At 44.3% G+C, this 18,138-nt stretch overlaps 1 protein-coding gene across 2 annotated transcripts in view; it reads right to left on the bottom strand.

Annotated features, from left to right (window-relative positions):
• The window catches only part of arhgdig (Rho GDP dissociation inhibitor (GDI) gamma), a 66,505-nt gene that overhangs the window by 5,785 nt on the left and 42,582 nt on the right, over positions 1–18,138 (bottom strand). For both annotated transcript variants that reach the window (XM_080206105.1, XM_080206106.1), the window contains exon 3: positions 15,898–15,981. In XM_080206105.1, coding sequence (XP_080062231.1) covers positions 15,898–15,981 — 84 coding nt within the window. The remainder of the gene's footprint in view (positions 1–15,897; positions 15,982–18,138) is intronic.

Genomic DNA, 18,138 nt, shown 5'->3' with positions numbered 1-18,138 from the left:
AGGCCACAGTTGAAGTACTGCGTACAATTATTTAAAAGTTTTAAAGTTTGGGTGGCAAGGTGGCACATTGATTAGTACTACTGTCTCACAGAATCAGGGATCTGGATTCGATTCCCAGCTTGGGTCACTGTCTATGCAGAGTCTGCACATTCTTCTCGTGCCTGCGTGGGTTTCCTCCGGGTGCTCCAGTTTCCTCCCATAGTCTGAAAAATGTGCTGGTTAGGTGCATTGGCCATGCTAAATTCTCCCTCAGTGTACCCGAACAGGTGCTGGAGTGTGGCGACTAGGGGGTTTTCACAGTAACTTCATTGCAGTGTTAATATAGGCCTACTTGTGACACTAATAAATAAACTTTAAAAAAACCTTACCTTTAAATACCTCAGTTAGGCCACAGTTGAAGTACTGCGTACAATTATAGCCACCATATTATAGAAAGGGTAGAGGGGCACTGGAGAGGGTACAAAAAAATTTACAAAACTATGACCGGAAATGCAAAGTTAAACCTGTCAGGAAATGATAAAGAGACCAGATCTTCTTTCTCTTGAAAAGCCAAGCCTATTGGGTAACTGAATAGAGATGTTTAATATGATGAAAGGTTTTGGGAGAGTACCCCAAGAGAGCTGAATTTAGCTGATTGGGGGACCTGGGTAAAACGCAAGAAATTTGAAAAGAACTTAATGCACCTCAAACTTGAACTTCCAGTTTTAATGGTGGGATTGGCATCTAAACTGTGTCTGGAAGTGGGTTTGCTGTGTGAATATTATGCAATGCAGCAATGCAATTTTCAACGATGTGCATTCAGCTTTCCTGAATCTCAGGAAAACTCAGCAGCTTAAACAAAGTGAGAAGGACTGGATTCATGATGTAGATGCTTTTATGGCAGCTATTTTCTAAGAACTAATTTGTCTCTGCGTTTAAAACTGTGACAAATGTCTGGGATTTGCATTATTTTCACAATAACACCAGAGTAAGCATCTCTTTGTGCTGTTCGAATATCAAGTATCCAAACAGAAATGCACTTAACTTCATCAATACTGCCCCAGTGAAGGGCATGCAATAATCAAATGGAAATTTATCACTTTCAGAGAAAAGCCTACAACAGCAGAAATGTCAGGAGAGACTCAAGTGTTTTAGAACACAAACCCAGTGTCAAAACTGAACTACACAATTTTTTAGTCTTTGGGAAATTCACAGCATTTTACTGCCCAGAAGGCACTTGGAGTGCTGATAGACCAATTGGGGAAAAGACTCAAAGCTGCGGAGATCCAAGGAGACTTGGTGGGGCAGGGACATAGACCGTGCCATGAACAGACAAAGAAACAAATTAAAAAAGCTAATTGAATGCTGCCTTTAAATAAAAATCATAGGATGGGTTTTCCAGTGCCCTTACAGCATGTTCTCCAGCAGCAGAGGCTGGTGAAGTGTTCCAGTCCTGAACCTGCCTTGGCGGGGGGGTGGGGGGTGGGGGAGAGGATGAATGGTGGGGGGGAAATGGGGAGGGTCACCTTTGGTGGGACTGGAAGATCCCACCAACAGGAAGGGCCCGAAAAACCCACCCGTGGAGTCATTTACAGCACAGAACGATTCATCCATCAATTCACTATTAGCTCTACAGAGAAAACCATCAGTCCCATTCCCCTGTTCTATCCCTGTAACCCCAGTTCCTTCAAATCCCTTTCCAATTTCTTTTTGAAATGATTGATTGTCCCCAAGTCCATCACTGTAATGGACAGCATGTTCCAGGCCATTATCACTCACTGAGTAAAAAATCTTCCTCACATTCCTGCATTTCTTTCCCAAAACTGTTCCCTTTATATCTAATCCAAACCCATCAAAATCTCTTATATTAAAATTGCCCCTCGATCCCCTTTATTCCAAGGAAAACGAGCCAGCTTCTCCAAGCTTACCTAGTAGCAAGAAGACCCATTACTCAAATTATTCTGAAAAATCCCCTCTGCACCTTCTAGAGCTTGTTATCAAGTGTTGTGACCAGAGCTGGACTCAGTACTCAAGTTGTGGCCTAACCAGAAGTGGAGAAAGGTTCAGCATAACTTATCTGCTTTTACATTCATTGGCCTGGATTTTTGCAGAATCTTGGAGACTCCACGGCATTTCTAAAATGGTGGATCCAAAATTCCAACCTTAATTCTGACAGAACCGTTTTTCACCAAGGTTGTGGGGTGGCGGGGAAGTGGGGGGAGGGGAGGTGGGTGCGTGGGATGGATGGGGGGAAAGGCTGGCAGGATGTGATGTGGGAAACCCAGATTCAGCAGGGCCATTAACTCAGCATAGAGTTCAGGTAGACCCTATTTTCACTGGAGCAAGGGCTTTATCACGCATTGTGGAAGTTCCAAATCTTTAAAAAACTTAATTCTCTTGAAGAGTGGATAAGGAGTGTGGAACTATCAGTTGCCGGTGGCAAGGTGGCAAAAATCTGATTTAGCAGTTTCGATTAATGCTTCTTCACGTAACCCTAATCACCAACTTTGAAATCCCAGCCTAGGATCACTGTCTGTGCAGATTCTACACATTCTCCCTGTGTCTGCATAGGTTTCCTTCCACAGTCCAAAGATGTGCGTGTTAGGTTAATTGGCCATAATAAATTGCCCCTTAGTATCAGGGGTATTGGCAGGGTAAATACATGGGGTTAAGGGGAATGGAATTGTTGCCGGTGCAGACTCAATGGGCCAAATAATCTCATTCTGCACTGTAGGGATTCTATGGTTCTATGGTTATTAAAACTTGACAGCCTTCCACAACCTATAGTTATCACTGTGGTCTGGGAGGGTGTGGATTGTAAGTTTGATTGACAGCTCTAAGAGATTATTAAATAATTGGCAGTCTTTGATATGAGGTTATGAATAGGTATGTTTTTGGAAGGATTAAGTACTCGAGGGGATTTAAATGCATGAGTAAAAATCCTAGCCAATGTCTCTATTTCTGAAACTTTGCTAAGCACCCTTCCATATGTCCTGCCTGCCCTATTTCTGCTCTCCATGGCAGTGCTGAACCTTTGCCTGCATGCATTTCATGCTAGCTACCCATTAATTGGCCAACCAGTATAAAATCACGTTCAGAGGATGACTGTGGCCAGAAACACATTTAGCATCTGCTTCCAGGCCCGCCGAGAGTGTGTGCCCACCTGACGGAAAATTCAAGCAACTGTGTATTTCCAGCATTTCCTGTTTTTATTTCAACCTTCCCCATTACTCATCATATACTCAGGAGTGGTTCACAAGGTGTGGTCCACATGAGTCCATCAGGTGCTATGAGGGTCAAACTCCTTTACAAATGTTGTCATCACCAAGGCCAGATGAGAGAACAGGTCCTAATCCTCATCTACACCATCTCGAGTGGTGCCTCACAATAACACCAGCTCCCCTGTGGGCAGCATGAATCTTCATAAGTGCCAGCACCACTATAAAGGTTTCTAAGCAGAATTTAGTTTCTATTACAACATAAAACTGTGAGGTAGAATTTTTGGCATATGTGGGGTTGAAAATGAAAAAAAGGGACTACCATAGTTCACACCAACTCTCTGGCAGAGTATCTTACCCAGGCTTGTCCCTCACCCACTCTATCCCCATAACCCCACACATTCTATGGCTAACCCTCCTTAACCTACACATCTTTGGACACTAACGGGCAATTTAGAATGGCCAATCCAACTAATCGACATATTTTGGAGCAAGGGAAGAAACCAGAGCACCCAGAGGAAACCTATGCAAACACGGGGAGAATGTGCAAACTCTGCACAGTCATCCAAGGCCGGAATTGAACCCAAGTCCCTGGCGCTGTGAGAAGGCAGTGCTAGCCACTGTGCCATCTGTGGCTGAACTGTTTGAACATGAAGCCTGACATGAGACTGAAGCTCCAGCCTGAAACCAGATTCCACTTTATTGATGTTTCATCAGATGCAGTGCCATTCTACCCATTAATTCTATTCAGATGCATTGCCATGGCAAGTGAAAATGAGTGGGGTAAGAAGTCCACAGGGTCTTTTGTCTCACCTAAGTAGCTCGCGGACAAAACGGTTTATGAATCACCAATTCAGAAGAGTCGAATACAACAGGTTAGAAGCCAAGTTTCAGACATAACAAGGCCATGGTCAGACCACATCTTGAAAAGGATTTTTGTTTATATTACTCCTTGAAACATGGGCGTCGCTTGCTGGCCAGATTTTATTGCCCAACCCTGTTGCCCAAGGGTAGTTGAGAGTCAACTACATTGCAGTGGCTCTGGAGTCACATGTAGGCCAGACCAGGTAAGGATGGTAGATTTCCTTTCCTAAAAGACATTAGTGAACCAGATGGTTTTTTCCGACAATCAACAATGGTTTAATGGTCATTGGTAGAATCTTAATTCCAGATTTTTATTGAATTCAAATTCCATCATTTGCTATAGTGGGATTTGAACTTGGGTCCCCAGGGCATTATCCTGTGTCTCTGGATTACTAGTCTAGCACTAATGTTACTGCACCACCACCTCCCCTTCCAATATAAATATATACTATATATATTGGACTTGGCAGTGAAGTTATTTACTCCAAAGTTAAATTACGAGAGGTTAACCAAACTGGTTGTTTGTATTTACTGGAATTTGGAAGATTAAGGGGTGATTTGATCAAAGTTTTCAAGATATCAAGGGGAATAGGCAGAATAAGTAAAGAGAAACAATTTCTGCTTGTTGGAGTAAAAACAGAAGTACCAGCAATAAAGTAGAAAAGAACCAAAGGATAATGGGAATCGACAACTCAAAATGACAGATATTGGTTAATAATAAAGAGCATATCATCCAAATCAGCATGAAAGCAGACTCACACACATCTTTAACACCCTGGTTAGCATTAGGTTGAGAATAACTATAATTGTGAATGGATAAAGAGGTAAAGGCAATGCTCTACTAAAGAAGCAGTTCAAAGTTTAATCCAGTAACATTACTGCACAACATTTACCTGTGCTGACATTATATTCCATTAAATTTTGACAAACTCCAAACTAAAACCTGACAACTTTATCTGGCTGAGCTCAATAGTTAAATGGGATAAATATTGAAGCAGTTCCATATTCAGTTAGTATAACAAAAAACAATTATATTGAACTGGTTAGGTTTGAGTGCAGGAAGAAATGGTTTTATTACCAGCAATTGATTCTCGGAGCTGCACAGTGGAAGCATTTCATTATTACTGAGAGATTAAATGCAGGTTTCTCCCTCGATAGCACCAACCTCATTTCAAACAATGACATACTTCCTAAAGTGATCACAAACCTGGCAGAGTATGTACCAGCTCCACTAAATGTATAAATGGGAGGCACTGGGTGACAATAGATCATAAGCTCACTCTCGTTCCTCTGGACCCTGACTTTGAATGTGCCCCAGTTAGCTGGCCAAGTGGAATAATCTTGCTCATTCATAATTGTTAATTAAGACATACATCAGTGAAATGACCTGCTCAACTTTGCCCTGACTGGATAATCATGCCAGTAATTCTTTAAATATGATTTTACAAGTACATGGATGGGAATGGATTAGAGGGACATGGGCTAAACCCAGGCAATTGGAGCTAGCTGGGCGGGCACCGTGGTTTGCATGGACCGGTTGGGCTGAAAGTCCTGTTTCCATGCTGTATTACTCTGTGACTCTATGGGCGGGATTTTACAGCCGTGCTCATCCCAAAACCATAAAGTCCTGCCTGAGGACAACATACTGTTCCATGATCCACCCCTTGCTCGCTCCGATTCCCATGGCGGGCGAGACGGTAAAATTCGCCCGTAGGCTATGATAAGCTGGAACGTTTTGCGGGAATTACCTTTTATGAATTGCAGTTTAGAGAGAGCTAGACAAACTCTATCCCATGGGGAATTCACCCTACAATCATTCAGAAGTGCTCAATATGGAAACTAGGATATCCACTTTCCATAATCACATCTTTTAACTGTGAAAGAACAAGGGTACAATCCAGAAAACCCAACAGAGATGTCTTGTATTTAAAGATAGACCTGAGGTACAATTTCTCTTTGATTTTGAGGCTATTATTGCAGCCTGCTCCTGAGTGTCTAATCTGTTGGTCTTCCAGTATTTTCACACAGGTTATTGCACTGGATGTAAATCTGATGCTTGAAACAGAGAAGTCAAATATCCTTATACTTGAGCTGCAGATTAAACTTAACATGTTCAGTGTTATGCAACAACTCCTTACCATTAAAATTGATCAAAGGGTTCATGTGTCAGATAAGAAAGCTTTACTTACAATTTTGCACATTTCACTCTTCAAAAATATTAAGGGGAAATGATGTGACTTTGCCATTTTCAGGCGTGGGAGTCTTGGTTCACAATCTGACCATGTGTACTGATGTGAAGATGCCACCTTTGGACTGGGGTGGACACAGTTAGAAGTATCACAACACCGGGTTAAAGTCCAATAGGTTTATTTGGTATCACAAGCTTTTGAAATGCTGCTCCTTCATCAGGTGAGTGGAGAGTTGGTTCACAAACAGGGCATTTTTCGACAGAGACACAGTTGCAATATAATGGTTGGAATTCAAGTCTTTACAGGTAATCAGGTCTCTGCAGGTATAGACAATGTGAATGGAGAGAAGGATAATCACAGATTAAAGAGGTACGAATTGTCTCAAGCGAGGATTTTGCAAGCCCAGGCCAAATGATGGGGGTTACATGTAGTGTGACATGAATCCAAGATCCTGGTTGAGGCCGTCCTCATGTGTGCGGAACTTGGCTATCAGTTTCTGCTTGGCGATTCTGCATTATCACGTGTCTCGAAGGCCATCTTGGTGTTGCCTACCTCATACGCTGGAGGAAAGAATGTCATGATGTGGAAAGGCTGCCATTGGTCTGGGGTAAACAGAGTAAGAAATCTCATAAAACCAGGTTAAAGCCCAACAGTCTGGAGCCTTTACCATATCATTGATGATGACGAACATCTCACCAAGGCCATCTTCACACCCCCACTTCTTGCCTTCAAACAACCGCACAACCTCATAGACCATTGGTCACAGCAAACTACCCAGCCTTCAGGAGAACAGTGACCACGACACCACACAATCCTGTCACAGCAACCTTTGCAAGACATGCCGCAACATCAACATGGATGCCACCATATCACATGAGAACACCATCCACCATCTTGCAACTCAGCCAACATTGTCTACCTGATACATTACAGGAAAGGATGTCCTGAGGCATGGTACATTGGGGAGACCATGCAGAAGCTACAACAACAGATGAATGAACATCATTCGACAGTCACCAGGCAAGAGAGTTTTCTTCCTGTTGTGAACACTTCAGCAATCACGGGCATTCAGCCTCTGATCTTCGGGTAAGCATTCTCCAAGACGGCCTTCGCGATACACGACAATACAGAGTCACTGAGCAGAGACTGATAGCCAAGTTCCACACACATGAGGACAGCCTCAACCGGGATCTTGGGTTCATGTCACAATTTCTGTAATTCCCACAACTTGCCTGGGCTTGCAAAATCTCACTAACTGTCCTGGCCGGAGACAAAACACATCTCTTTAACCTGTGCTTAATCCTCTCTCCGCTCACAGTATCTGTACTTTTAAGACTTGATTGCCTGTAAAGACTTGCATTCTAACCTTTATTTTGTAAATTGAGTTTGTGTCTTTATATGCCCTGTTTGTGAACAGAACTCCCACTCACCTGACAAAGGAGCAGGGCTCCGAAAGCTAGTGGCTTTTGCTACCAAATAAACCTGTTGGAAAGAATGTCCCCGGGCATGGTACTTTGGGGAGACCATGTAGATGCCACAACAGCGGATGAATGGACACCATGTGACAATCACGAGGCGGGAATGTTCCCTTCCTGTTGGGGAACATTTAGCGGTCAAGAGCATTCAGCCTCTGATCTTCGGGTAAACGTTCTCCAAGACAGCCTTCATGACACATGACAATCCAGAATCGCCGAGCAGAAACTGATAGCCAAGTTCTGCATGCAGGTTGAGACAAGATCTCCCCATTGCCATGATTTCTGTGTGCGCCCAGTGCAACCACTGCTTCTGGCTGGCTGTCTGCACGCACAACAGGAGGGCCTGAGCAGCATGCATGTAGTGCAACATATATATCACCTCCAGCTCTTAAAGGCAGTCTGTTCCTCTCAGAGGGAAGCTGCACTGAATCAAGAGAGTTTGCTGCTGATTATAATGGCCGTGTCAAAGGGCAATGAAGCACCCAGGCAGAGACTGGAGTCTGGATTTTTGCCTCCAAGTTGGGAGTGTAGAGTTGGGAGAATTCCCAACTCCACAAACCTGATTCCTAGATGTTCTCATTTTCAACTGGGGGAGAGGCAGCTGTGAATGGGAGTTGGGCCTGTAACCTCTGGAAACAGTATGGCAGCCATAGGTTGGTGGTGTGAGGGGGTGGGGGAGAGGGGGAAGGCCAGGGTAAGGGTTGGGGGAGTTGTTGCTCTCTGAAAGACCTGCTTCAATGCTCCAAGGTGTGTAAGAAAAAGAACAGAAAAACCCTAAATTCCTCACTTCTCCCAACCTCTCACTCCCATAGACTCCCCATGCCTCATGGACCTCTTTCCATATCTTGGGAGCTTATTTTCAACCAGTGCAGACATCAACAAGATCCACATTGCCTTCAGTGTGCCCTCAAAGCCTTCATTCACTGGGTGAAGAGTGTTTGAAGACCAGGACATAAGACCCGGCACCAAGCTCATGGTCTACAGAGCAGTGGTGATGCCCATGCTATCTGGCTCAGAGAGATGGATTATATACAGCAGGAACCACAGAACCATGGAGAAATACTATCAGTGCTGCCTCTGCAAGATCCTGCAAATCCATTGGCAGGATAGGCTCATCAACATCAGGTTTCTCATTCAGATTAACATCCCCAACATCAAAGCATTGACCACATTCAATCAGCCCCTGGCAGGGCCACATCATTCACATGTCTGACACCGGAAACAAGCACTCTACTTGGAGCTTCGACACGGCAAGCGAGCCTCAGGAGAACAGAGGGAACACTTCAATTATACCATTAAAGCCTCCTTGAAAAATACAACATCCCCACTGACACCTGGGAATGCCTGGCCCAACGTTGCCCCAAAGCAGAGAAAAAGCATCTGGGAAGGAGCTGAACAGCTCGAGTTTCCATCAGCAAGAGCAAGCAGAAGCCAAGTGTCAACAGCAAAAGCAGCACCTAGGCAGTCCACCCACCCACTCCTCCAACCACCATCTGTGACAGAGACTAGGTTGCACACTGGACTCCTAATCACCTGAGAACTAATTTTTGTTGTGAGAGCAAGTCACTCTCAACTCTGTGGGACTGCTTCAGAAGAAGGCAAGACAGCAATGAACCACAAAACATCCAAAACCAAAGCACTGAACTTCCAGAGATGAGCCACCTTCAAATAACCACATGGACATTAACACAAGCCAAAACATGTTGGCACAGTGGTTAGCACTGGTGTCTCACAGCGCCAGGGACATCAGTTTGATTCCGGCCTCGGATTACTGTCTGCATGGAGTTTGCACAATCTCCAACTGTCTGCATGGGTTTTCTCCGGGTGCTCCAGTTTCCTCCCACGGTTCAAAGATGGGCAGGTTAGATGGATTGACCATGCTAAAATGACTCTAGTGTCATGGGATTAGCAAGGTAAATCTGTGGGGTTGTGGCTATAGGACCTCAGTGGGATTGTTGTCAGTGCACTCTCGATGGGTCGCATGGCCTCCTTCTGCTCTGGAGGGATCCTATGATTCTAAAAGAGATATCTAGTTGAGATTCCACCTCACTCTCCCAATCTTGCACAGTTCAGGTGTGATTTTATGGCTTCTTTTGTCCTGAAACTGTAAAATCCCACCCGAGGTCAATGGACCTTCCCATGGTCCAGTCCTCGCCCACTCCGATCCCTGTAGTGGGCGGGGAGGTAGAATTCCGACATTCAGATATTCCATTTAAATTAAGCAATGTAATAAAAATGTAATCTACCACAAATCTGCACATTCCCTGGTTAAAATAATGACTTTAATACAAAAATTCTCTCCTGTCCCAGTTATTGTTAACAGCATGGATTTATTTTCTCTTTTCATTGACTAATCTGCTGTTGATTTGCACCATTTCTTATTTTTTTGTTCCTCTATAAGTGTGTTGGACTTTGATTACTCACCATTCCCCTCAAGCAATGTTTGCCCCTCTGAAAAGTTCAAGTACACCATTCACTTCAAGCCCCATGCTGTCAGCAGGGCTGTCAGAGAGATTGCCATAGTCACAATTATGCACAACCTTGACTCTGTCAAGACAGGGCAAGAATACATCTTGACTTGCACTGGACATACATGTGAGCAGTGGCAATGAATCTAACAGGATGACGTCTTTTTCTCTCTGGCATCAACCTGAAACAGAGGCACCGATACTTTGCCCTCCCAATTACTACACATTAGAAGGGATTTGTCCAGATTATTGAATCTACTCACCAATATTATGACAAATCCATATTAATATGATCAACTAAAAATTTATTACCTATGGAAAAATAAGCAATTCTTTGAAATCCTAATTGCTAGAAGACACTGCGTAGATAAAGTGGAACTCCTAGCAACTGGCTGACCTTTATATAATGATCTACCTCACCATCGCACTGTTCATGTCGGATACCAAACAAGAAAATAAGCAATTACTGGAAACCATCACTCACAGCAACGTTGACTGCCACCTCCAATGACACATAGATTCATTGTACCTCTAGATTCATTTCATTGCCATTTAATCTGACATTTCTAGTTTCATGCACAGACGGAATCATCTTTCCATCAATCTGTGGGCCCTAATTAATTATTCTAAAGTTCCAAGTTAGAGTTTGTGAAAGAGGACTTGTATTTATAAGATAAAAGCAAAATCCTGCAGATGCTGGAATCTGAAACGAAAACAGAAAATGCTGGAAGATCTCAGCAGGTTTGACAGCACCCGAGGAGAGAGAATAGAGTTAATGTTTCGCCTAGTTGAGTTCTTTGATAATGTGACTGAACACATTGACGAAGGAAGTGCCGTGGACGTGGTGTACATGGACTTCAGCAAGGCATTTGATAAGGTCCCCCATGCAAGACTTCTTGAGAAGGTGAGAGAGCATGGGATCCAAGGGCCTTTGGCCTTGTGGATCAAGAACTGGCTTGCCTGCAGAAGGCAGAGAGTGGTTGTGGATGGGTCTTTTTCTGAATGGAGGTCAGTCACCAGTGGAGTGCCGCAGGGATCTGTTCTAGGACCCTTGCTGTTTGTCATTTTCATAAATGACCTGGATGAGGAAGTGGAAGGATGGGTAAGTAAGTTCGCTGATGACACTAAGGTCGGTGGTGTTGTGGATGGTCTGGAAGGATGTCAGAAGTTGCAGCAGGACATAAATAGGATGCAGGACTGGGCGGAGAAGTGGCAGATGGACTTCAATGCGGATAAATGCGTAGTCGTCCATTTTGGCAGAACCAACGGGATGAACGAGTACACTATCAAGGGCAGGAGTCTTGGTAGTGTTGAGGAGCAGAAGGATCTTGGGGTCCGGGTCCACAGGACTCTTAAATCGGCCTCGCAGGTGGAAGAGGTGGTCAAGAAGGCGTATGGTGTACTGGCCTTCATAAATCGAGGGATTGAGTTTAGGAGTCGGGAGGTAATGCTGCAACTTTATAAGACCCTTGTCAGGCCTCATTTGGAGTACTGTGCGCAGTTCTGGTCGCCTCACTATAGGAAGGATGTAGAAGCTATTGAAAGGGTACAGAGGAGATTTACAAGGATGTTGCCTGGACTGGGAGGCATGCCTTATGAAGTTAGGTTGAGGGAACTGGGTCTCTTTTCCCTGGAGAGACGTAGGTTGAGAGGCGACCTGATAGAGGTTTATAAAATGTTGAGAGGAATAGATAGGGTGGATTCTCAGAGGCTATTTCCCCGGGTTGAAATGGTCGCTACGAGAGGACACAGATTTAAGGTGCGGGGAGGAAAGTACAGAAGTGATGTTAGGGGTAAGTTTTTCACTCAGAGGGTGGTGAGTGAATGGAATCGGCTGCCGTCAGTGGTGGTGGAGGCGAACTCGCTGGGGTCTTTTAAAAGACTTCTGGATGAGTATATGGGGTTTTATGGGATTGGGGGTTATAGATAGGTGTTGATGTGATCGGCGCAACTCGTGGGCCGAAGGGCCTGTTTGTGCTGTAGTGTTCTATGTTCTATCTAGATGACCTTTCTTCTGAAGTGTCACCCACACTCGAAACCTTGGCTCTATTCAGCTCTGAAGAAGGGTAACCCAGACTCGAAATGTTGGCCCTATTCTCTCCTCACAGATTCTATCAGACCTGCTATGATTTTCCAGCACTTTCTGTTTCTGTTTGCATTTATATGATGTCACTTAATCCCTCAGGACATCCCAAAGTGCATCACAGTCAATTCATTACCTTTGAATTAATTGAACAATCTCTGTATCATTACCCGAGCCTTACTCCACCTGGCATATGGTCAAGAAGATGAAACATGTGGGAGGGGAGGTATTTCGCCTCACCGTGGTCTCGCTAAGATACAGATTATTCTGAAGGAGATTGACAGGGTGGATGCTAAGAGGCTGTTTCCCCTGCCTGGGGAATCTCCATCACAAAGGGGAGTTGGTGGGGGGCAGGATCCCTTCCTATCTCAGGACAAGGGGCAATCATTTAAGACTGAGATGAGGAGGACCTTCTTCACTCCAACATTACAGTCATGATTGTGTTCAGCCCCACTTTCCCAGCTATTTCCCCATATCACTCAATTTCCTGAAAGAAAAACAGATCTGTCCACCTAAGTATTCAGTGCATTCAAAATTAGAGCGATCACAATCGCCCTGGTTAGATAATTCCAAAGATTCCCAACATTTCAAGTGAAATTTCAACTCTGTAGGCAAACATATTCACTCTGTCTACATGAATTTTTCTGAGCTTACAACTAGGTCATCCAGATATGGATTTGGGGTATAAGACTTTCCTAGGCAGCAAATCTGAAGAGTGCATCACCCAATGCATTTACTTGTTATGGAACTCAAGAATTTTTAATGTTCAGAAAATAACTATAATTTCAATGGCTCATAGGGGTGAACACCAGGGGCTGAATAGGAAGGTGGACAGCTCATCCCTCCACCCCCTCCTGCCCACCTCCCCCCCACCATACCCGAAGAAGAGCCAATGTGGAGCCAACCCACTCCACTGGGGAAGTTGACCCGTGCCAGCTCCTGGCCAGTCCGATTGGCCAACAACTCATCAGTCCTGGCAATGCCAAGAGTACGTAAGTGGCCAGCATCCAGGCTGTAACGAGGAGGCAGAAGATGGCCCCACAGAACCCCAGAAACAGGTAAGTCCAGGATCTTGAGCAGGTTTGGGCAGATCAGAGAGAGTAGTGTGTTTATGTCAGCAAGTGAGTAGGAAGAAAGCGGGAAGCTCTATCTTAGGGGATCTGCCCTGTGATCTACAAAGGGCAGCCCCTGAAGATCGTACCCGTTTCCTTCCTGCCCTTTGAAATGAAAAGAAGCTGGGTTGTTCTCTCCTACCCAACCATTTTAGGGTGTGGGCAGTATATTATTGGGGTCAATTGGCCTGGTAACAAGTCTAATTAACCTTGATTATCTAACTAAATATGGTGAAATTGGCACCTGCCCACCCAACATTTTTTTTGATTTGATTTGATTTTGATTTTGATTTGATTTATTATTGTCACATGTATTAACATACAGTGAAAAGTATTGTTTCTTGTGCTGTACAGACAAAGCATGCTGTTCATTGAGAAGGAAACAAGAGAGTTCACAATGTAGTGTTACAGTCATAGCTGGGTGTAGAGAAAGGTCAACTTAATGCAAGATAGGTCCATTGAAAAGTCTGCCAGCAGCAGGGAAGAAGCTGTTCTTGAATCAGTTGGTACGTGACCTCAGACTTTTGTATCTTTTTCCCGAAGGAAGAAGGTGGAAGAGAGAACGTCCGGGGTGCATGGAGTCCTTAATTTTGTTGGCTGCTTTGCTGAGACAGTGGGCAGTGTAGACAGAGTCAGTGGATGGGAAGCTGGTTTGGATTGGGTTACATTCATGACCTTTTGTAGTTCTTTGTGGTCTTGGGCAGAGCAGGAGCCATACCAAGCTGTGATACAACCAGAGAGAATGCTTTCTATGGCGCATCTTTAAAAGTTGGTGAGAGTCGTAGCTGACATGCCAAATTTCCTTAGTCTTCTGAGGAAGTAAAGGTGTTGATGGGCTTTCTTAACTATAGTATCGGCATGGGGGGAGCAGGACAGGTTGTTGGTGATGTGGGCACCTAAAAACTTGAAGCTCTCGACCCTTTCTACTTTGGCCCCATTGATGTGGACAGGAGCATGTTTTCCTTTACACTTCCTGAAGTCAATGACAATCTCCTTCATTTTGTTGACATTGAGGGAGAGATTGTTTTTGCCATCCCAGTTCACCAGATTCTCAATCTCATTCCTGTACTCTGTCTCTTCATTGTATGAAATCCGACCCACTACGGTGGTATCGTCAGCAAAATCGAATTGGAGGGGAATTTGGCTGCACAGTCATAGGGGTGAGTGGGAAGGTGGTGGGGAACATTTGCCCTATTTTACATGTCCCTGCCCCCACACGCCAAAAACACACCAAGCAGGGTAACTGAAATGTAGGATAAATCAGCAATTAAATCTAATATCTTTGACATTCAGATTGCGCAATGACTAATGGAAATTGTAATGGCAGTGCATTGCTATCTAAGTTACTTCGGGCCATATTGAAATTTGTAAAGAAGGCACGTCTGTTTTTGAAAAAATACAAACGAAGACATTGAACGTAAGATGGCTGATAATGTGAAGCAGCCCCTTTCTGGAAAACTCCTGCGTGGATTATATTTCATCGACCAGTCCTGAGAGAACATAAAATGCTGGCATCTGAAAGGTGTCAGAGACTTCTCCAAACAGAGGGATTTGAAAGGGAGATGGGAAAGATGCAAAACACTGAATTTTAGTCTCCTGTAGTTGTGGAGACACAAAGGCTGAGTGTACGTCTGAGCGGACATCCAAACCCACCCCCTGTTGATTTCTCTTTCAGAATGTGGAAACGGTCTGAGAACGACAGAAGGTGGAATTTGGGTTCAAAACTTCCCTTTCAGGACGATGTAGGGAAATGTGTTGAAAAGCTGGACATAGGCCTGAACTGGGTCACTAATGTGCTGGTGTGTCGGCTTGTGAGTGAAATAAGAAGAAACAACAGTCTGTCACCCCTACGGGTTACAGGTTAAAATCCCTCCTCTCTTGCTGGGAGAAAGCTCCACAAAGACCACTCTGCAAAACCCAGTGCTTCCAAACTATCTGCTAACCTTCAACAGTCGTCTCTACCAGAATCACCCAACTTAATGGGCAAAACATAGCACCATCAATGCTCATAGCCAAGCCAAAGACTGATTTGTATGTATTTCTTTCTTTTATTTGGACTCTTAACTGTACACCTCTGATCAGTGCGGGCCTATACGTGTTGCCTTTTTATTATTTTTCTTCAGTTTTAGTAACTAATGAATTTACTCTTTGACTCAAAAAAGCCTGAAGAATTGGATCCTTCAAAAATAAATACATCTGGACTGGGAAAAAGTAACCAAGGGGGGAGGGGGAAGAGATCCTTTTTCAAGTAACCTTGTTGTGACAAAGGTGTGGCAAACAAAAATGGGGAGACAGCTCATTCCTCCTCACCTGGGAGCTCAATAAAATTAGGTTCCCATCTAACTGGGAGTCTAACTGGGGACTGATTATATAAAATACAGTGAAGGGATATGTATAACATGTAGCTTTCCTATGAATTGATGTATTTTCATGGCAACATCAAAATGAACAGCTGGAATTATCACATTTAATGGACTACAAAGACCATGGTTCAAATAAAAATTCTTACCTGCTAGATCCATGGAAATGGGCTCAGGTGCAGAAGCACAGACCAAGGTCAATCTTGTTACCTGAACGTTGGGTATACTGGGATCTGCAAAAGGTAAACATCTATCAGAACACCTTTAAGTTTGTGACTTCTACAGAAGCATTATGCAATACCTTCAGCTTATTCATAGAATCCCTCTAACAAAGAAGTAGGCCATTTGGCCCATCGCATTTGCACTGACCACAACACCACCCAGGCTTATCCCGTAACCCCACGTAATTACCCTGCTAGTCCCCCTGACACTAAGTGGCAACTTTAGCATGGCCAATCCACCCAACCCGCACACCTTTGGGGTGTGGGAGGAAACAGAGCACCCGGAGGAAACTATGCAGACAGAGGGAGAATGTGCAAACTCCACACAGACAGTGACACAATGCTGGAATTGAACCTGGACCCCTGGTGCTATGAGGCAGCGGTGCCAACCACTGCGCCACTGTGCCACCCATTATAACATCATTGTATTTTTCAGTGTAATAGTTCAGCAACGGCCATCCTATCAACATATTTATTGCACTTTTGGCTAAGCAGTTTCTATGAGCTAGAAAATTACAAGGAATGATTGGTGGAACTTGTCTTCAACTGAAGCGCGAAATGGGCATTAGCAAATCTGCAGCCCATTTTGAAGTGCACTGGGAAACTGAAATTGACTGCAGTGTAAAGCAAGCCACCACTCCATTGTAACATCTTAGATTTTCACCTGTCGAATTCTTCCTTGAATATAACTGTGGCTCAGGCAAAGCATCTTTGTAATGACTTCAATGAGGCCCACAATGTGGACGCCTTAGAACATGAGCTTCTGGATTAAGGCAGAAATGGCTTGTCGGTCAGGGAGCCCTACATGGCTACACAACATGAAGTGTCAGGGTCACTGGCACTCTGGGTTTATACTCTATACAAGGAAGTACCTGTCTGTGTATTGTGAAGGTTTTGTGAAAGGTAGGTGGTGCCTCACAAACCTTATCGAGTTTTTTGAAAAGGTGATCAAAGAGGTGGATAAGGGTAAGGCAGTTGACGTGGTGTATATGGATTTTAGCAAAGCGTTTGATAAGGTTCCCCATGGTAGGCTACTGCAGAAAATGCAGATGCATGGGATTGAGGGTGATTTAGCAGTTTGGGTCAGGAATTGGCTAGCTGATAGAAGACAGAGGATGGCGGTTGATGGGAAATATTCAACCTGGAGTTCAGTTACAAGTGGTGTACCTCAAGGATCTGTTTTGGGGCCACTGCTGTTTGTCATTTTTATAAATGACCTAGATGAGGGTGTAGAAGGATGGATTAGTAAATTTGCTGATGACACCAAAGTCGGAGGAGTTGTAGATGGTGAGGATGGATGGTTCAGTTTGCAGAGAGACATAGATAAGCTGCAGAGCTGGGCCGAGAGGTGGCAAATGGAGTTTAATACAGAAAAGTGTGAGGTGATTCACTTTGGTAAGACTAACAGGAGGACAGAATATAGGGCTAATGGAAGGACTCTTAGTAGTGTTGACGAGCAGAGAGATCTTGGGGTACATGTGCATAGCTCCCTGAAAGCTGGCGCCCAGGTTGGTAAGGTTGTTAAGAAGGCGTACGGTGTGTTAGCTTTTATTTGTAGAGGGATTGAATTTCGGAGCCGTGAGGTCATGTTGCAACTGTACAAAACTCTGGTGCGGCTGCACTTGGAGTATTGCGTACAGTTCTGGTCGCCGCATTATAAGAAAGATGTGGAGGCATTGGAAAGGGTGCAGAGGAGGTTTACCAGTATGTTGCCTGGTATGGTGGGAAGGTCTTATGAGGAAAGGCTGAGGGACTTGAGGTTATTTTCATTAGAGAGAAGAAGGTTACAAGGTGACCTAATTGAGGCATACAAGATGATCAAAGGATTGGATAGGGTGGACAGTGAGAGCCTTTTTCCTCGGATGATGATGGCTAACACGAGGGGGCATAGCTTTAAATTAAGGGGTGGTAATTATAGGACGGATGTCAGAGGTAGGTTCTTTACTCAGAGGGTAGTAAGGGTGTGGAATGCCCTGCCTGCAGCAGTTGTGGACTTGCCAACTTTAAGGGCATTCAAATGGTCAGTGGATAGGCATATGGATAACATTGGAATAGTTTAGGTTAGAGGGTCATTAGATTGGTTCCACTGGTTGGCGCAACATCAAGGGCTGAAGGGCCTGTACTGCGCTGTAATGTTCTATGTTCTACGTGTATATAAATCTAAATTTG

Source organism: Carcharhinus amblyrhynchos, chromosome 18, assembly GCF_965287045.1.
Source record: "Carcharhinus amblyrhynchos chromosome 18, sCarAmb.v2.hapA, whole genome shotgun sequence".
Taxonomy (NCBI): domain Eukaryota; kingdom Metazoa; phylum Chordata; class Chondrichthyes; order Carcharhiniformes; family Carcharhinidae; genus Carcharhinus; species Carcharhinus amblyrhynchos.
Note: the sequence above shows the minus strand (reverse complement) of the source record. Positions and strands in the feature narration are given on the sequence as shown.